Genomic DNA, 21,625 nt, shown 5'->3' on the forward strand with positions numbered 1-21,625 from the left:
ATAAGCACACATCCAACAGCATTGTTTGTTTAATCTTGCCAATATGCAATTACACTCACTTGTTTTGAGTAATGTTTCTCCAGTGGGTCCTGTGGGGCGCAACAATTTGGCTAGCATTACATATTTTATTATTTGTTATTTTCCTCAGAGTATGTGATCAGAAACAGCTGTTTTTAATTAGCAATTGTTTGCCGCAACAGAGCTGTAAACTGAACTCATTTTATTGTAGGACGTTGCATTTAGCATCATATTTGGTCTAGAAATATACTGGATAAACCAGGCTGATGTAGAGAATTCTTGGATTTAATATCAATCTCTGTATGATTTATCTTTTCTTTAGGACCATTCAGACAACCCCCTGGGTGCTGCGGTCACCCTGGCCCATGAGCTTGGACACAACTTCGGAATGAACCATGACACCCCAGAAAGGGGGTGTGGCTGCAGGGTGACAGTGGATCGTGGAGGCTGCATCATGACTCCCTCCACTGGGTGAGTTACAGTATCTCTCTAACTGACTCCTTACTTCATATCACAATATCTGACACTGTGGGAGTTATTTGGCTTTCATAAGCCTCAGGATATGCACTATAATTCGCTGCTTCAGTGCACTCCAGTGAGGCCCCTTTTGGTTCATCTTTACAAATAACTCCAAAACCATCCAAAATGCATTATCATGATATCAAGCCATCATAAACTTTGCATTAATTTAGTCACATGTTTAACACAATGAGTGTTGCCCAAAAAAACACAGATTGTGATCATATGTAAATATTATTCCACATGCTCACCATTTGTAATTTAATGTCTGTGGAGCAGTAAGCAAATGTTGCAGACGAACTGTTGGGCCATTGGGTTTATAGCCGATTCGACAGCTGTGCTGATGCCCTGCAGCAATATGACTCATTCTGAATGGAAAGCCAATGGTTCAGTCACAGTGCATGGCCAAACCAGTACAGTTTACACTTATTCCCTATCCAATGTAGTTGTTCTCTAAAAGACAAAATCGTTTTTTGCAGAAAGCATACATATGTGGGACCAAAAACTTGCTGTAGCCTGAGTGTGTGAATATGGTACTGCATGCATGTCACATTTGAATGTATTATACTAAGAAAAACTAAGTCTATACATCTTATTGCCTTCAGTAAGGAATCAAGATAGGGAAGAAGTCATTAAATAATTGCTCAATATGCATTGCAATGCCTAAACGTGGCTAGAATAATGGGACTGGGATGTTCTGGGTGGAAACATTGGGTATCACTTCTAGCCGAGTTCTAGTGGTCGGTGGGAGCCCCAGACTGGTGTTTATGCTGGAAACATCCCTCCGTATTTGGTTTGGATCAGACCCATAAAAAACAGGGTAACGCTATTCTTGATGATAGAGTCATAAAACAACACAGCAGAAAGATGTAGATTTATATTTAGCCCTGACTGAGGGTATCCCTGGTCAAGGACTTGTCCAAAAATGGCAACACAATGAACATATAAAAAAGAACCAAGAAATGTGTGGTGAAGTAGAAATAAAATGGTTTTGTCTCTCCATGTTTCTCCTTCACTGGTTCTTTCTGGCTCTCTCCTTCTTCCTCCACCTTCACAGCAAGTTAGAGTGATGCTATTCTTTGACATATATGCAATTTTAATGTTGGGAAATCTCTCTGCAGCTTCAAATAAATAGTTAACTACCTCCGAAAACTATTACACAGTTTTTATGTTGCGAGAACTTATCACCTTTCCCTAAAATATCTAACTCTAAGGTTATTCATACATAGCAGTGACGAACCTCTCTAAATATGTAGTATGTTTGTGCCAAACATAGAATAGTGCGAAAAAAATCAGACATGAATATTTTCTTTTTTTTTTTGTTCTGCCTCCCACAGAGACTCTGTTGTTTTATTCTATCTGACGAAAGAAATGATCTAGTCCTTGGTTTCAATATAATCCTCTCTATACCTCCTTATTGCTCCATATTACTACTCTGTTGTTTAATCCTGGATTACGGAAGCAATGTATTTAAATAAGGATGTTCAGGAACTTTATCTTACTGCAGTCTGCTTCCTCAGTTACTTCCAGGTCAGCACCATATACTCAGCCTCAGGCAGTGCTCCCATGGGTCCAGCTCAAGCCCTTTGACTGCTGAAGCAGTTCCATGCTTTAAAATGCTATGTGGCCACACACATTAGTTCTTTTGCAATCACCTGAATGTTTTCACCACCCGGCAGCTCCAGTTATTTATTTACAGCATTGACTACCATGTTTTTCTAGGCAGGCAGCAGCTCTTTTCAAAGCGCAATGTGATTATACAAAATGCCTCTTCACAGGACCAGGACTTGAATGAATTGATACCAAAGCCCCTCTGATTGCCAGCCCCTGCATTCAATAATTGCAAGTACTGGCAAAACCCATCCACTCTCAGTCAGTTAGGAGTTCTGTTGTTTTGTTTCTGTTGTTTGATTCATGATTTGTTCATTTTAATCAAATAGAGTACAGAAATGTCTTCTTATATGTACAGACAGATGTCCATCATGCTTTCCTGGCCTTGCTGTAAGACCGGGAATAGAGTGGAGGAGATAATGAGATCCAGTTCATCATTATTATGTGGGATGGAAGAGTTTGGGGTTGATGGCAGGGGGGCAGTAAAACTGCAAGCTGTCCCAGTGCCAGTTTCACATCTGCACAGAGCACCGCATGTTTCCTGCTCACGCTGGTCACGGCCAATTGTCGCGTCCCCCTCTCCATCCATCTCTCTATCCCCCCATTAACTCTAAATGAGAACAGCATGGTGTCTCCCATCCTCTGAGATTATATCTCCTTAAAACACACAAACTGGAACACACAGAATGACTGAGTGGCTGATGACTACTCCCTAGATACAGGAACACGTGTATGTGCACAAACATATATATGATAAAGCCATCTTTTTCTGGGACTCTAAGGTCCTTTGCTTGGTCACCTTTTCTGCATTTTCATTGTGTTGTTTTTTGTTTTTTTTGTTTTGGTTTGATGGTCAGCTTTAAGACTTTATTTACTATATTTGCAAAGTCCACTTGCACAGTTCTTTCATCAACCAAATGTGGCTGTCGACCACCAATGCCTGTGCCTGTGTTATGTGGGCCCAACTACCAAGTCAAGTAAAAAAAAAAAAAACACTGCCTCCTCCTCCTCTCCTGATTTACACACAAATGGTCTTCCTGTCAGGGTAATTGCATTCTAACTGATCCATAATTTATATATCTACTATATGCTCCTTTAAAAATAAATATAAATAAATATAGTCACTGGCCATCTAAATCACTCACACAAGCTGAGATGGTGATTGACAGCCATACTCAAGGGTGTCTTATTCAGCAGGTTTCATTCACCCGTGGGTCAGACTCTGAGTAAGATGATGACTGGAGCATGGGATTACCGTCAGACCAAGATTGATCTATCTCCCCTGTCATAAAATAATCAGGAATCACAGAAAGTGAGTCAAACTCCAAGACAAGCTATGGAAATGTGACCCGTGCCCTGCTGAAGAACAGGAACTTTCCAATATGCCTTTTTTAATTGGGTCCATTGGGAAATCAATGTGAAAATGCTCTTCAGTATCTACAACATAGGCCAGACTGCCAGGCACCAAAGGCCACAACAGATCATATCACCTAATGTCATCACCCAAAGCTCAGTTTCTATATGCATAAAGGAAGCCGTAAAATTGTTATTAAATGTGTAGTGAAGTGACGGTGGTTTTGGATTACTTTAGCAAGTTTTAAATATTTGTCACAGTGACATAAACCGGCTGTTGACCCGGTTTTCCTCTGTGATCTGAACCACAGGGACAGACAGACTAGGAGGAGAGAGCCCTGCCTAGATGATTTGGGTTAAAGGGCTCTATGTATTTTAATTTGAGAATGAGCTTTAAGAGTGATCTCAGATATGATCTTCCAAGGCAATATAATATTTTAACAAGAAATGTGTAAATGTGTTCATCACTGAAGGCAAAATGCGCTGAGAGCTCCCAATAATTTTAATAGCGCATCCTTTTGATCTGAGTTTTGTGATCCTGCATATGTAAGGGTTTTGGATGTACACGAGCTGAGTGAAATGCAGGAAGTAAAAAAATCAGCAAAAAATAGTAATTTCGGACAACAGAAGGGTAGAGATAGATGAAAAGCAACAGACCTAATAGTAATGTATTCAACTTAGTGTTTGAATTCTCAAGGATTCAATTTAATCAAGTGTTATTGTTTTTACTGATCATTCCTTTCCTACATCACCACAAAAATATGGGTTACTTGCCACAGTTCATCTTGGCTTTGCGATGTCTGAAAGCCTTCCACGCTATAGTGATATCACAGTGTATGACCTTAGGGGCCTGTAATAGATCTGGGAATGATTCCTTATCTGCAGACCTCCTACAGATCCATTAAAGCCTTGTTTGGTCATTGCTACAGCTTAGTTGCAATGATTGCTTTGCACACTCTATCAACCATCAACTGCAGTACCTCTGAAGCTTAGGAGCCAACTGTCAAACACTGTGTCAAGTGTAGGTTAGAAATGTACAAAAGAGCAGAGAACAGTGAAGAATTAACTGGAGCACAACTAAGTGGAAAACAGTGTAGCAGCACAGAACAGGTAGAGACCAGGTAGAGCTTAACACAGCTCATGCTTTGTAAAGCCAGTACAGGACAAGTGCAGGCTCAAAGGTCAGAGTCACTGAGTCTTTTCTTTTGAGGTGGTGGCCCAGACTCCCATGGGATGAAGGATTGCCTAAAGTGTCCTGAGTCTGCCACAAGCCCCAGATGAGCCCACCACAACTAGCCCTGGCACTGCTTCACTAGCCCTGGGGACTGCAGCTGCTAAATGCTATCCACTGTAATTCATCTGTGCGCCTGCCTTTTCACAGCCATTATTCCTCTTCCCAACCCCAGACCGTTGCAGGGTAGACCAATTATTTCTGTTTTGCCTCTCATAAAGAACAGCTGGATCCTGAGCTGCTCATGTATCTCAGGGTTACAGAAAAAACAGGGATGTGAGTGTTTGTCATGCATTGCATGGGCTGGAAACTGAATAGCAGGGCTGAGTTCATGGAAATTGAATGAATGCACCAGAAGGGGGGTTGCATCTTGGCAATTTTGGCTCAGGCTTTGGGGGCAAAGAGGAAATCAACAACAGCAGTTGCTAAGGAAGTAGCCTGTCTGTTGAACAGTAATCTTGACAGCTGTTCATCATAGCAGGATCCCCAGAGGTGCTTTGAGAGGAGGAGTGGAAAAAAGAGGTGCAATTATGACTGTTATTACAGCTTTCCTTGTTGCTCTTTCCTTTCACCATTTCATTACAAATCCACTCTGATCTTCTGCTATTGTCCAGAATATCTAGAGATCAGCTTCGAGGTACCCCCACTTTCACCTAACACAACCTCTGGATATTGACGTTAGAGAGCAGCAGGCTGTGTGTTTGGGGGAGGGAGGGTCAGCAGCAGGAGCTGAAGTAAGCCGCCTCCACACATGACAGAAATCAAAGGCAAGTCGAGAATGAGGTCATGTCAAAACATTCACAGTGTCATGACATATTTAGAGCTGTATTTAATGTGAAACCCAATCAGACAAAAACACAGTTTGAAAGAGTTGTCGACATTGAGCTACACAGAAATGCCTTGTTCTTAGAAATGAGAAAACTCTTAGGAAAAAGTGATTATTTTATATTAGTTTATATCTCAGTACAGCCAATGGATCTGATTTCAAGGCTCAGCCTTCATCTCCATCTCATTTAAACTCATGTACTGCTCATATAAACACCTCTGTGAGCAGCATTTATCAGACTGTCAAGGACCATTATAAGACTTTGTTACCCCTTGATGCCACAGTAGCTCAGGCCTTGAACTTAATTGGCCCTTATACACATGCTCCTCTTTTCATTATTAAGGCTTAGAATAAGCTTTTTGAACGATTTGTAGATCTTGCCAGCTGTGCCACAGACATGACATGTTTGCTGTCCTATCAACACTGTCACTTTCCTGAACAGAAACACTTCACAAGCTAACTAACCAATTTCCCATGCTGTCATTTTTAAAAATGCATTATACACTGGCTATATGAAATATATTTGATCAGCTCTACAGACAGTTTGCTTATTTGGACTTTTCTTGCTGTCGAATTTTAAATGGGTGTAAAATGGACCCATTTTCAAATCATTAACAAATCGTCAACATTCTTGAGTCAACTGGGCATGCAGTCTGACTACATCTACATTTCTTGACGTCCAGCTGTTGGGTGGGTTGTAGCTGCTGTGCATATTTGGTTTGTTTATTCTCCCCACTTCATCAGAGTTAGGACTTTCACTGCTGTGACAGGAAAAGTCTAACTGACGCAAAGGAAAGAAAATCAGCCATTTGAGTCGAGAGGCCCAAACAGGAGAGTGGGTGGTAGAGGCAGCAGAGGTTTAAAAGGCACATTTTAGATGGTACACTTCACAATGTACATTTCAAAAAGTCAAGAGCCTCTTGAAAGAACCTTTTGGGCATCTAAGCTGACCTGGATCCACTTATTTTTTCACACACACACTCATCCTTATGCACAAAGACAAGTGTGAATGTTATGCACCTAAGGGTAACAAAGTCACCCATTGTGGCCTTGTTGTGCAGAATTTATTGTGTGGGTGGAGGTATTAAAAACCTCATAAGGTGCTTCTTTATCAAGAGCCTCAGAGAGAACGAGATACAATCTGCACATATTCATACACACTTCACACATACACTGTCATCTAAGGCACTATATTATCACAGAAAAGCTCAATAAAGCTGCATGAGGTCTGTAACAAAGCTTTTGGCAGACAGAGCCCTGGGCTGTGTGCTTTCCCCATGGAACAGACCACCCCCTCTGTCTGCTCCAAAAACAATATTAAAAACACACCATCCCCTGTTTCTCCCAAATTTATGGGTGTTGCAAGTCTTGCGAAGGAAGCACTTTTTGGTTTGAGTTTTTATGATCCCCTGTCTCATAAAATATATCTTATCAGATCTCCCTCTCTCTCCATGAAGGGAGAAGTCACCGGGGCTCTGTGCTCTTTGCATGCTGATAGAGCTTTGGAAAGGTTGCTGAGCTCTAGTGGTTAATTGATTTTGTGATTAGTAGCAATTAGCGCTGATTACATCAGACTGAAGAGGACCCTTGTGGGGGATCTCAATTGTCTCTCTCTTCTCTTCTCTGTTTGCAGGTATCCATTTCCCACAGTGTTCAGCAGCTGTAGCAAGAAAGACCTGACTGCCAGCTTTGAAAAAGGTGTGGGGATGTGTCTGTTCAACATGCCTGAGGTCAAGGTGCTCTATGGTGGGCAGAAATGTGGCAACGGCTATGTGGAGGAGGGAGAGGAGTGTGACTGTGGAGAACTGGAGGTGAGAGTGCCAAAGGTCATGTTAAACAAAGTGTTTTTATCTCCAGACCTCCTACAATTTTTCAGCATTCTTGTGCTGCACCCCTACTGCCAAAATTGAAATGTCTTTCCAAACTGCTACCCATAAATCATTGTTAATTATGTTGCCCACATTTGAGAAATGAAATATACATAAGTGCTAGAGAGGGTTTCTGCAGCTGTCCTGACAGAAACATGGCACAAACCAACATTTCCCAAAGTGAACACAAACTGTTCGTCTCTGTTACGAGTCTTCAGAAAATGAGCTTAGAGATATGTGTGTGAATTCATTCATTTGATCCACTGAAGAGGTGTTTGAGAGCAGAGCTTTCTGATCGTGATACAATTCACTGAGAGGAAACATCACTGACGGCTTCACCTTGTCAACTTGTGAATGATTTAAATGGATCTGCATCCACATGCACATACACAATGGTGGCACACGTTGCTAACTGCTCCGACTACAGGATGATAAACCAGTTAATCATGACAATCAGTAGAGGCAGGCTGACAAGAACAGAATTGTGAAATATGAAGGAGACATCTATTATGATTTGGAAGGATGTTATGGATTATATAATAGCCTACATGAAAGAATGCCTTGTTGTCTTTTGTTTACGTCTTCTTACCCAGCGAGTCTTTTTTTGTCAGCTAGGGTCAGACCGAAAAGTGGCCTTGTCCTTTAAACAAAGAACTGACATACTGTAAGCCCTGTAGGCATGAGCCAGCAGCGATAATAAAGCTCTCCACAGAGTTGAGCGGCGTCATGCCAACCCAAGCCAGATCAGAGTGCTCAAACAGCACCTCTCTCCACCATTAAAAGGCCTCATTAAAAAGCCTGGGTCCTATTCCTCACAATCACAGGCTACTTCTTTTCAGTGCGACTCTTCCGCCTTCTTTGGCCCCGGGGACCCTGGGAAAGGCCCTTAATGGTTTTCAGGCTGAAAGAAGTTCTGGAAGGCCCATCATGTCAGCCGTGTCCCCTGCCAGCTCCATCCATCTACTTCTTCCCGACTCTTACTGGACTCGGTTGTACAGTATTTTCAGACTGTGGCTTAATGGGAAGAGGGAGAGAGCTGAACCTCTAGGTTGCAGTCAGTCGTGAGATCATATATACACAAGCAGAAAGACACACACATGCAAGCATCCTATACGCTGAGCTTTGGGAGTACTTCCTTCCATCGGCATCAGAAGGCTGATTGGTGCAGTGAATGGCTCATGATAAAGCTTAACATGAAACAGATGGGTCTCCACAGTGAACTTGGAAATATTACAGGGATGGAATTGTAGAGATACTGCCTGTCTCTCTGTGCACTTCAAAAGGGCTGTCCAAGAATTTTTTCCTCATATCTTGTTTTAAGATGATGAAATCTTCTCTTGTTGTTTTTAGCTTTGCTTAGTTAAGGAATCAGATCCATTTTAAATCAAAGTATAAAAAAAAGCATGACACTGCAAACATCTTTTCTTTTAACTGTGGTTGGTTTAACTCACATATAAAGTTGAATTTGAGGAAGAGTGCTACAATAGTATCAAGAAAAGTGACGCTTGTTTTTAGGAAATTCTTAAGATGAGTTCAGTGATCTTTATTTTATGATGCCATGACAGGTATGGGTTCAATTCTTGGCTGCCGTCACTGCACTGATTATTCATTCCTGTCCATACAGTGGTTGTTCTCAGACGGCATAGATATGTGTGAATCATTGTGTGTGTGATCATTTTTTTATGCTCCTCACCGTCATGTAAACAAGCAGAAAGGTACCAGATACCTCTTGGCACATGCCTACGCCACAGGCAGATTTTTTTTTTATACGAAGCAATACTTTGTTTGTAGTACCAGAGATGTGTTTGTTTGTGTCATTTTTCTCTTCCCCTCATTTTTCTATTCCTTCCACCTTCCAGCTCATGGCTGCGGGCATCCAAATGAGCTTGTAGGGTCTGTCAGATGGAAACATTATTGTTTCTAGAGAACTAGAAAATGCTGTTTCCTCTTCTATGCCAGTTTTTTTTAGTTTAGTTGGTATGAAACACAGTTCTGCTTGGGCTGCATCCCCTCTGATAACAAAGTCTGAGTATTTGCTCTGAGGTGAAATATGATCTCTTTGTGCTGAGTTCATTTTTCTTTACTTTTGTTCCACTTCACTCATTGTACATTCCATCTCTCTGCTTGCCTTTTCTCTTTTTGTTTCAATTTTAAGGAGTGTAACAATCCCTGCTGCAATGCTACTACCTGCACTCTGAAGGGGGATGCTGTTTGTGCCCACGGACAATGTTGCCAGGACTGTCAGGTATGATGCAGGACATTTTGACGGACCAGTCACAAAATTTAAAATAGTAATGACATTTGGTATATCTCTATCTAGAGTTCTTTTTGTCTAACCATATATTTATCTATATTTCACTACGTCTTTGTCTTTATGTGTGTTGCTTGCTATATCTGAGTGTAGCTGAAGCCAGCAGGCACTCCATGCCGTGAATCCAGTAACTCTTGTGATCTGCCAGAGTTCTGCACTGGTACAAGTCCTCACTGCCCCTCCAATGTCTACCTGCACGACGGACACGCCTGCCACAATGTGGACGGTTACTGTTATAACGGCATCTGCCAAACACACGAGCAGCAGTGTATCACACTTTGGGGCCAAGGTATGTGGAAAGTCCCTTTTGCTGCTGGTTCCTACTGCCCATGAATGGCTCAATAACGGTCGCCAGCTTTTCAATGTGTTCCATTGTGTGTTGTGTAGGAGCCAAGCCAGCTCCGGGCATCTGCTTTGAAAGGGTCAACTCAGCAGGAGACCCCTATGGCAACTGTGGCAAGGATTCTAAAGGCTCCTTTGCCAAATGTGAAGCACGGTAAGACCTTGTGTTCCCATAGAAACCAATCAATGCATTTAATTGTTTTTTCAATGGAATGGAGACTGGTGTAGATGTGATTGACTGAAACATTAAAATTAACCAATAACTGATGGTCAGAAAATCAGTTAGAGCAACAATTTTGATAATTTATGAATTGTTTAAGTCATTTTTCAAGCAAAAATTGCCTGATCTTTTCTTGTTTTACATAATAGTCTACTGCTACTTGGAAAATCAAGACACTAATGAGTTACTAGAAAAAATTATCGTAAGATTAATCGATAGTGAAAATAATCTAAAATAATCAAACAAGATATTTTAGGTTGCATCCTGGGCTTTTGGAAACGATGGTCAATAATTTTCATCTTTATCACGTCAGAAGAAGAAGAAACACTCTTTGGTTCCACTTTCTTAAATGTCAGACTTTGCTGCAGTCCTCTTCATATTTATTGTAAATTTTAGGCTCTGGCTTCAAGGGCTTTTTTCATCATTTCATGATATTTTATAGACTAAACTGTTGGTGAGTAAAATAACTGACATATTAAAAAATGAAAATAATAATTTATTTGCGGTCCTAACTGAAGGTTTGGTATTGGTATAATGCAGCAAGTTACAAAATCTCTAAGGTTGTGTTCTGAAACAAGCACAAACAAGCCGCCTGTTCTGCAGTTCCTCTAATTGGAAAGCAAGAGTGAGAGAAAAAATAATTGCATATATACACATTTGGGAAAACAGTGACATGTTATTCAATTATCACATCGTTGCTCTGCCTCTTGTTTGTTCTGTTTTCAGAGATGCTAAATGTGGCAAAATCCAGTGTCAAGGAGGAGCTAACCGCCCAGTAATTGGCACCAATGCTGTTTCCATAGAAACAAATATCCCCCTCCAGGAAGGGGGAAGGATACTGTGCCGAGGTACACATGTCTACTTGGGTGATGACATGCCCGACCCTGGCCTGGTCCTGACGGGGACCAAGTGTGGAAATGACATGGTGAGAGTTTGGGCCTGTGATGGTTGAATACAGCCAGTATAGATACAAATGCAACACACATGTCAATGCAGTGTTCAGCTAACTCATTAGCAGCATTGGGAAATAACTATGTGCATTTAGGTTTTGGAGTAGCTGTACATTTTTCCACTTTATGTGACTTTGTACTGTACCTCTTTTACTTAAGTACAAGTTTGAATGCAGAACATTCAGAGTATTTTCTCTTTGTTGTATTACTACTTTAACTTAATAATTTGAATACACATCAGAACTAAACTGTAAGACTGTGAAAATGCAATATGACCCAAAAGCTGGGAAAAAGGAACGGAAAAAGTGACGAGGAGTGAAATGCCATGACTAAGACATTTTTAAGAGTTTCTTCAGGGTGTGCCCTCTTGTCATTTCAGTCCTGGTCAGCCTGAGAGAGGCATATTAGTCGTTCCTCAGACCAGACACTTGACTAATTCTCCATGGTTCAGTCTATTTGGCATCTTCCACTGTTCATCATATTAGCCATTGATCTCTTCAATGATACAGTTACTCCTACTTTATTTCTCTGTAAGCCTCCACCCTTAAGGAGGATCCATCTCCGAAGTTCATCTGTCAAGAGTTCTGGCCTTATTTTCTTTGTGCCCAATGCTGCCAAGCTCATCTTCACTTCCAGCTTGCATATTTTTGGGTGGGGCAACTTGAAGGAGCCCACAGTCCACACTTTTAAAAAGCATCTTTAATATATTCTTAAAAAAGCCCAGTGTTAACATAATTACTTTTCATGCTATGATGTTTTATAGCTGAAGTGGTTTGTTAGTGGCAAATTAAAAGAAATGGCAAGCTGGATCTATTGGTTTTATCCCTTAAAAGATTAAAGGCTTTGGATATTACTGAAATGCTCTTTGAGCTCACACTGTCAATTTTTAATGTCTTTGTCTGCTTCAGATGTGTCTGAATCGTCGGTGTCAGAACGTCAGTGTCTTTGGTGTGCACGAGTGCTCATCCAAGTGCAGCGGTCGAGGGGTGAGTGCAGCAGCTTTCATCCTATTTCAGTGTTTTGAAGTGCCAATGTGAAAATTTCTATCTCAAGAGCATTCCCCACCTATTTTAGTTGTTTATTTATAGTACTTTACAGGTAATATACTCACAATAGCCGCTATAAAGCAGGTAGGGAGCCATTACAATGCATTGCAATCGATCATTCTGGATGCTGAAAGGTTGAGTCAATTAGATATAATGGCTTCATTTATGTTCAGCTTTTAGTGCCATTCATCATACTTTCAGATGGTTGTCCTTGTCCCAAAAACTGTGTTGAAATCTGAAGTTCAGTCTCTATTTGCCAAATCCAAGGAGTAGCGACACACCGTTTGACTTTGAGCCTACAGCGTGGATAATGGATTTTACTTAAATGCCACCCATCAAACGTCAATGGGTGGTCCTGTTTGATATGAAATATATGGCTTTGTGGTATTACCCTGAAATTCTCTGGTAGGTGCCTGAAGCTTTGGCTTTGGCTGTTAAAATCGTTCCTTCATCTAAGCAGCAGAGGAAACAGTTTTTATTGTCTCTTAAAATGAAACATCTCCAGTTGTTATACAGCCATATTGTTTGTCTTCAATTAAGACATATCTATAAAGACTGTTTGATTCACAAAAACAAGAGGATGTTGCTCCTCGAGGAAAGAGGGTACTCCGGCATGCACAGATTAGATCAAGATGTTGCCTTGGAAAGAGGCCCTCACCTGCTCCATATTATCTTGCTAGGGAATCCTCATTCATCTACTCTGCATGACAGGAAGACGAAAGAGAGAGATTATAAAAATGTGGTATAAAGCAAAGTCTGCTTTGGTTTTTATATCAGACATCTTTGCCATGTGGACATTAGCAGTGGTGTCTTGTAGTCTGCTTCTTTTCTCTGTTTAATATCATCAACTGAACATCCAGAGGTCATAGGCTGTTCCTGGGAATTGTGATTGTGACATTTATTGCAATTTTTGGGGGGGTCAATTATTTGATTATTAATTATGAATCACAAATGGAAATAATCAGTTCCTTCCTGGTGCTTTCACTCAGGTACATCCAATTTCATAAACACAGCTGCATATTAAAGAGGTGGAGTATTAGGCAAATCCTCAAATGTAGCATGAAAAAGATGATGATGATGCATTTCTGGATCATCTAACAGTTAATTGTCCTTTTAATATGCTGCAGGTATGCAACAACAACAAGAACTGTCATTGTGAGGCTCATTGGGCTCCTCCCTTCTGTGACAAGGCAGGTTTTGGAGGGAGCGTGGACAGTGGCCCCATCAGATTATCAGGTAACTCAACAGTGCATAAAATGGTTAAATTATTGTAGTTTAGGTCATGTTAACTTACAGATCTAAGGCATGGAATGATTAAGCATTTCAACACTAATATACTAATGGTGCAAACTGAATCTGAGGAGTTTTTCCTATGCACAGGAATGGTAGGAAGTTTGTAGATTATTTCAGACAGCAAAATGTTAAAAACAGAATGACAAGTGTGCTGGAATGTTGACAGATAGGAGCTAGGCTGGAGCTATGTCAGGATCAGTGCTAGAGGAGACTTATTATTATCTTTATGTTTCTGAGCAGGCAGCGGGAACCTGACAGTTGGCATCCTGGTGGCTCTCCTTACTGTCCTGGGAGCTGGTTTGATCATCTGCATCAAGAGAAAAACTCTACTGGGCCTGCTCTTGACAAGTAAAAAGAATCCAATCGAGAAGCTCAGGTGCTTTTTCCTAATAATTAAGTGCTTTTGTGAAAAATCACAACACAGATGCTCGGTGGGAATATTTTTACAATTGGTCACGCTGTGAAGCCAATTACTGCGTATAATTTGTTTTGATATACAATTTGGAATGTATTACCTTTGCAACTGATGTTTGATTAATATAATAAAGTGTATAATTAGAGGTATGTAATTTCTTTGTGTTCCAGATCAGTAAGCGCTGCAATCAGCGGACCATCCACTCCTAACCAGCCTCAGCCAGTGAGCACAGCATCTCCATCTCGGCCAGCACCACCTCTACCGCACAGTACCACTATCTTCAAGGTTACTATATCATTCAGGGAGCATTATAAACATACAGACAGAAGCGTTTTACAGCTAGGCAAGACTTTTTGTACAATACCCGATCACCAACAGTTGATCCATTTTGCCACATCCTTCCTGGAATACTGCAGCTGCTGCGATAGCACAAATCATTCTCAGCGGGATTGACGTGTTGTTTTCACACAAATGGGAGCTCATTCAAATCCAATTAAATCATCCTTCTCTATGTGGACATGTGGAGGAGGTTCTGATAATGGAGTCTGTGGTGAGCAATGTGTGCGAGACACTTGAATACATTTTTTGTCATTAACATCTGCCTGTTAACTGTTAAAAGAAAAATATATTTATCTGCGTGTTGCTCACATGAAGAATGTCAATGTGAGCACTTACTTGAGATATAAAGTCATCCTGTTAGTGATAATTGCAAGACAGAGAAGGAGTTTCAGTCTAATGACTTGTGTGGCCACATATCTGTATGTCTTAACTACCCCATTACTGCCTTGACATGCTTTGTAATGGGAAGTGACCCATGATCGATTGAGTTAGGAGCACAGAAATAGGAGAAGCTGTGTCAGAATTGACATTTGTGCTGCAGGGTGGCACCCGAATGAGGCAAGCTGTTGTGCATTACTATGAAAGTGGTGTTTTCAGTTAGTAGCATGTGGTTTTCATTGGGGCTCAATGGTAAGAAGAGAAAGGATGTAAGGCTGTTTGATGTAAGCACAGTGCAGGTGAGGTCATTTTCCAGTTGTTGGGAGCTGTGTTAAACTGCCGCATGAGTGCATATGTGCGTGCCTTTGTATGTGTTACATTGTGTGTTTGAGCTGTGCACATCTGGCCAGGTCTAAATACCAGACAGACTCATATTTTGGCCCTATTCTAGGTCTGATCTGTCTCGGTGGGAGTGTGTGTGGGCTCTGTATTCACCTTTTGAATGAGGCCAGACGGGGGCTTGTAGCACAAACTGGTCTTTCTCTTTGACAGGTTACTTTGAAAGGTCTTTGGGAATAGTGACCAGGTCAGTGGGAGTGTTTGATTTATACATCTTTGACAGCATCAGGAAGATCAGCAGAGGAGGAGGAGGTTAACATGACTGTTTCTGATAAGAAGCAGACGGTTTCTCTTCTGACTTACTCTTCAGACTTTGTCTTTCATCTCTCTACAGCCTCCGAACCGGGGGCCAGAGGCGACGCTCCCACCGGCCCCCTACCCCTCCCACAGCCTGCGCAGACTGCCCCAGTGCCCTCCAGTTCACCTCAGCCACCCTGTCCCTCTGTCTCTCACCCTGTCCCTCTCATCTGGCCCTGGGCAACCGAGACCCCCGATGCCTCCACCTCACCGAGCTCCTCCACCTCACATCCACGTTGCACCCAGGGGGGCTTCATTTCGCAGTGCGTCACGTCATAACTCCTGCAGGATGGTCATGGTGAGAGTGTTCTCTGTTCCCTTTTATTTGATGATGTTCCTCACTGTAATTTCTCCGCTGGACCTAGGGAGCTTTACTCACTGCAATAGCCTTTTATACCCAACATGGGAAATGATGTTGTCACTGCACCTTTAGTCTCATGTTGTGATGTTAACCGTTTTCATGGTTCTTTTGTGTCCTATAAAAGTATATGCATGTTGACAGTTATGCACAGTCTCATAAAATAACGAGGTTAACCCGGGAGCTAGCGTCATCCAAGCGAGACTTCAATTCTACAATACAAACCACCACATAAATAATAAAAATGGAGCCAGTCTCGAAGAGGAGGGGAGATGAAACAGCTGCTAGAGTGAGCGAGTATGTCCAAATATCACAGGGTGGTAAACTTGCTGCCACTAGTATTCCGTGGAGTTTAGTTATGGCGTTGCAGGCTGTCAGACTTGGAGGAAGAGAAAGCCAGAGGTTCCTTGGGTTAAATCCCTCTCACTCAGTGATTCTCAAAGGCTCTTATTTGCCTTTAATCCGGTATGACTTGAGCCCTGTGGGCAAGTGAGGGAAAGAAAAAAGAGACCCAAAGAGAGTAAGAAATTAGGAAAATAGAAAAAGACAGAGACAGAGAGAAGCTAGAGATAATGAGTCAAAGAGTTGATTAATTGAACAGAATTGATTTTTTTTTAATGCAGAAACAGAAAGCATCCACTGACTCAATTGTGAACTGAATACATTTTTGTTTTGGACTGTTGGTCGCATTATTTAAGCAATTTGAAGAACAAACAAATAAATAGCAGGGACAAAACAGCAGAATCAAATACACACAACTCACACAGATGCTTTGCATTACACGCTGAAAATCAACAATCACCTCAAACCTGAAACTATGACTTAATTTATTTATCATTGTGGTGATATAAAAATGTCACATTATTTGAACTGTGTGGGAAGCTTAGCAAATTCAAACAAAACATACAGACAATATTAAGGAGCAGAGAGCAGAATACAGCATGAATGGAAAATAGGTTCCAAAAAAAGTTAAAGTGCTTTGCTTTAGAGAATTATTTTTAGAGCCATTTAAAAAACAGCTCCATTTAGTTTCACAAACCTTCATGGTTTCATACACATGTACAACAGGTGAAATGCGCTCTTGGCGTTGTTTTGACTCGAGGAAGTAGATCTTCCCTCTCAGCTGCTCCTATTTAATGTCAAAGTGTGAAACTGATTGTGATTCCTGTTGGCAGCAGACTTCATCGCCAGTATCTTTAGCAGCTGCTTGGCAGCTCGTAGACATTGACAGAGCTCTTTGCTGGGGGCATGGAAGCATTGTCCTATGGGAGGGCTTCACCTGATGGAGCCAGTAGGTTTTTAAACACACTTGTGAGATTTTGGTTCAATTCAAGTTAACCCTAAAATAAACTTTTTGCCTATTAATGACCTTATCAGACAAGCTATTTTCGTCATTATGCATTACTACTATACTATACTAGTGTTCTGATATTTTTGGATGGAGCTCGAGCTGACACATTGCTTGACAGTACTGGGTGTCAATATGATGAAGTAGTAGCGGTGCTTTAGTCATGATGTCATGATGATATTTTTATGGATGCAAACAAGAGACATATCCTGCAATAAAGACTTGATTGACAGCATAAAGAATCATAGTTTTCAGTGAAAACATTAGATTATTAGTCCATCAACTTTGACAAAGGAGTGATGTTTGGAATCGTTAGACCCAATTCCATGGGTAAAGTCTGAGGTTCAGCTGTTTGGCCCCCTCCTCTCTGTGATGTTTGAGGAGGCTTCTCTCCAACTAAGGAGACGAGGAGGAAGTGAATGGAGACCAGATGGGGAGTAGGTAGCAGGCCTTTACCATGACCTCAGTCTTCTCAAGAAGATTAAAACCACATGACAGCTCGTCTCTTTGCAAGTTGCACGGGGGATGCCTGAACAGAGGACACAACTAGCGTGCCTGAGCTATAATTGACACTGAGTGTGAGTGCCACCTGGTGGATATTCACAGTTATTATATTCATGTATCTGTCCTTTGTCAGGAGTTGGAGAAGCCTAGTCCTCCTCAGAAGCCCCTTCCTGCTGATCCAAGGAGTTCTCGTCTGGGGCGGAGTCCCTCTGTGTTGCAGGGCCACACTGTAGTCCAAGGGTCATCTGTTGTTGGTCTCCCTGCACCAATACCTGGTGTACCCAGACCTGTGCATCCTGTTCGACACCCCAATAGGTGAATTCTAGCACTCACCAGATTAATTTTAAAACAAATTCAACTCTAGTATCATTCACTAAGACATTATTTTTGCTTTTCTTCCTCTTTCAGACCCAGTCCCAAGCAACCTCCAACACTACCAAAGCCTTGCATAATTGCCAATGTCAAGTACAGCAGCTGAGACTTTAGCCTGAGGGGACATTGTTGTGATAAGACTCTAAAAAATTTGCACTATGGAAACTCTGAAAACCTTAAAAAGATGGTGGCTTCTCTGAGTTTTTGAATCAGGAGATCTGCCGTGTCCCTTTGGTGCTCTGTCTCTGAATGGTGCTACGAGTCTGAGCTCAGGTACATGTAAAGTATTTATATCTGTATTTATTGCCACGCAGTGCACTGTGCCAGACACTTTTTCTACACGGTAGCAACTTAGAATTTTTAATTAGTTGTTTTTCATCAATTTCAAATTTTTTTTGTCATATCAGTTGATCTTTGTCAAGTAGAGTGACGGGAGATTTTTTTTTCTTTTAAAGTCAATCTGTGAAATTGTGATTTGCAAAAATGTTGAAATGAAATGAATTGTGTTTTAATGAAGGGAACCCATTACATTATGGATTTGTTCTGTATACTTAAGGAGGAGTTGAAAAAGAGTATTGTGCAATGACAAATGAGAACAGAGAAAACCTCCAAGAACATTTGTAGTCTTTTTTTAAGGGTAATGCTCACTGTAGCAGCTTTGAGCCTGCCTGACAAGGCAGAAAAAGAACACTAACACTCTGCCATGATATTACTGCAACAGGATTGTCAACATGATTACACAACTGAAACATTGTGTGGATATTTGGGGAAGAGGGGCTGTTTTTTTCCCAGACAGCTGAATTGTTTCTTCTTCGTTTATATTTCGGGAAGGCAACTGGTTAAATTGTGAAATGTCACTGATTTGCCATTTCCTTTTCATTAACAAGACCCAAGAAACACACTGGAGGGATCCAACCAAGTACTGAGGTTTGAACTCAACATAGATCTAAAATGAGCCAAGATCAAGGAAGCATTCATCCCTCAGAGAGAATAAACTCTGAAAGATTGCTCTGGTAAAGGTCATGTGTATTTTTGAGTATTTCTCTCTATGCCTTTCTGCACCAAGGACTCTGTGTGAAACTCTGTTATTAAATCATGGCATCACTAAGGACATTCTTACAAGCAGTGACTGTAAAGGCTTTCATGGAGGCACTGCGTGGTGTACTTGAATCAACAAGTATGTTTTTTTTGAGAGGGAAAAGGACAAATTTACTTTTCAAGGACACATTTCTAGATTTTCTTTCAGCCACTGAAATGTAGTTTAGTGGTTACTCAGTATATGCTGGGCCACCCATCATCCAAAATGGTGTAGTTATGTGCAGTAGTTATTCATTTTCTATTTTTTGTACCTTTTTACTTTGGCTATTAAGATTAGTATTTTAAAAAACAATCTACAAAAACCTACAAAAATCAGATGTGGTAATTGAACAGTGTTTATTATGTTTTGCAGGAGTTTTACTTGATTGCAATGCAGCATATGTACATTCACACTGAGCAACATTTCCTTTAAGCACAGTTCTCGTTCACAAATATGTAGGCTTCAAACTGACATGGACTGAACTTTTGTTACTTTTGATACTGTTCTCTTTTTAATAATGCACTAGTTTTACATTCAATTGCTTAGTTTCCTTTGCTTTCTCAACGCTGTATGTCCATGTAGTAATAGACAGTATTTGTGTTCGGCCACCTGACTGTATGTTATGTCCATATGTTCCTTGTATGTTGTGTTACAGGTGAACACATCTTCATGGAGAATGCTTTTTTATGATGAATGTTTGATACATCATATGTAAAGTAAACACTCAAAATGTCAGTGTCTGGTCATGGTATTTTGAACACTCAAGCAGTGTTAGTAAAACTGTTTTCAAACACTGAAAATTATTTTTGTTATTGATTTTGGTGGACCGTACTCATGTTTGTACTGTACATCAGCAAGACTGGCATCATGTAAAAAGATTATTATGTGAGAGAAGCCTCATTTAATATTTGTAGAAGCTCTTTTTCATGTTAAAACTGAAAACACAGATTTCATACAATATAACATTTTAAAACCACAATTTTTGAGCATCTAAAAGTAAAAATGCCAAATTTCTTTCATGTTTGAGCCAAAAAGCAACTAGAAGGACAAGTATGTAATTTTAAAAAGATGCTTAAAAAAACCTGTGTGAAAACTGCTAATAACTAATTAAAGCAAGTCCACAAAAAATGGTACACAGTTTCACTGATAAGATCTAATTAAAGAATTACAACTCCGGAAGTTTCAGACCAGAGGCAAACACAGCTGGGGTTTCTGTGTGAGTCAAGGTTTTATGTTTTACAAATGAAGCCTGCAAAAATATGTTATGCTTACATTAAGCAATGTAGGGAGGCTAGTATCTGTCTGAAGTGCTCAATATTTGAATTATACTTGTCTGTGATTAAAATCATTTACATGTCATTTTTTCTCAGTATTGGGGACAATTTCTACAGACAGTAGAGCTTAGACATTGTCTGATGTGATGGTCAAGAGTATAGCTTCACTGACCTTTTAGAAAAGTGAAGATAAATGAATCCAGGTTGAATGGCCAAATAGCTCCCCTGTGGAGAAACTGCAGCCTTGTAAAAGTAAATCAATTTGATGTGTGTGTGAAAGGTGAGTTGAAGTAATCCCATCATGTGTTTCACATCCAACAAAAAAGTTAACAATTAAAACTGCACTTACCATTACTTATGGAGGCGCACTGTAGCCATGAAAAGAATGCCACCACCAGTATTTTCTCATAATAACATACCTGACAACACTCCCTAATTTCAACCCTTTTGTCCCGCTGTGTTCCCGATTGGTAATTTTTCCCATTAAATTCATAATTTCATAATTATAACCAGAGGCAGAGGTGAGCATGTGCAAATGACCCATATGATGTGTGTCACGCACCACTGCGCTGAAAATGAGAGGATGGGCTTGTTTGTCTAAATTTACAAGAATTTGCCTGAGTTTAAAATACTGGCAAAATCAGATAAACAGGCAGTGGATGGGACACCGTGGGCAAAGCAGTTGAAAACACTGTCTTTCTGCATGTTTAAGGAATGATAACATTAGCCTCCATAATATAATATACTATCTATATCCATAATTATGAGAATAACCCTCATAATTACAGGATCTTAATTATTATTATTTGTAGGCCTACATATAATGAGAGCAAACATAGCTGGTGCTTTTTTTTTTTTTTTTTGTGGCAGAAGTGGGCTTCCATACAAACTGCATCTACTGGCTACTACTGAGACACTGCATCACATGCTGAATCTGAAAAACTGCCAACAAACCTAAAAAAGAGAACATTACATGAAAAAAGAGACTATATTTAAGGATGTTAGCATTGGTTGTAACACCCAGAGCTTGTGTGTTGTCACTACTTTGCCATCCCTTAGATAATCAAGCGATTATAACAACCTCGTGTTCAGTGTGGTGAATGGGAAAGCTCTATGCAAATCAAAACACGTGTGAAGCCATGCTGGAGAGAAATTACGCACCGGTGCGCACTGCGCGTCAGCCAGCCCCAAACAGAACAACTTCAAACTTTGAACAGCTTAATAAATATAGTTTTAGCAATTACGAGGCTGAGCAGGGAGCTTCTGTTTTTTTCT

The 21,625-nt window shown here is 40.6% G+C and overlaps 1 protein-coding gene across 1 annotated transcript in view; it reads left to right on the forward strand.

Moving 5' to 3' along the window:
- Positions 1–18,104, forward strand: part of LOC128381094 (disintegrin and metalloproteinase domain-containing protein 12-like) — a 72,936-nt gene extending 54,832 nt beyond the window's left edge. The window contains exons 11-23 of the mRNA XM_053341046.1: positions 341–489; positions 7,192–7,369; positions 9,582–9,671; positions 9,831–10,026; positions 10,125–10,233; positions 11,026–11,224; positions 12,158–12,235; positions 13,423–13,531; positions 13,829–13,964; positions 14,174–14,288; positions 15,454–15,714; positions 17,760–17,941; positions 18,035–18,104. Of these exons, the coding sequence (XP_053197021.1) occupies positions 341–489; positions 7,192–7,369; positions 9,582–9,671; positions 9,831–10,026; positions 10,125–10,233; positions 11,026–11,224; positions 12,158–12,235; positions 13,423–13,531; positions 13,829–13,964; positions 14,174–14,288; positions 15,454–15,714; positions 17,760–17,941; positions 18,035–18,104 (1,872 nt within the window). The remainder of the gene's footprint in view (positions 1–340; positions 490–7,191; positions 7,370–9,581; positions 9,672–9,830; positions 10,027–10,124; positions 10,234–11,025; positions 11,225–12,157; positions 12,236–13,422; positions 13,532–13,828; positions 13,965–14,173; positions 14,289–15,453; positions 15,715–17,759; positions 17,942–18,034) is intronic.
- The last annotated feature ends 3,521 nt before the right edge of the window (positions 18,105–21,625 follow it).

Source organism: Scomber japonicus, chromosome 20 (assembly GCF_027409825.1).
Source record: "Scomber japonicus isolate fScoJap1 chromosome 20, fScoJap1.pri, whole genome shotgun sequence".
Classification (NCBI taxonomy): Eukaryota; Metazoa; Chordata; class Actinopteri; order Scombriformes; family Scombridae; genus Scomber; species Scomber japonicus.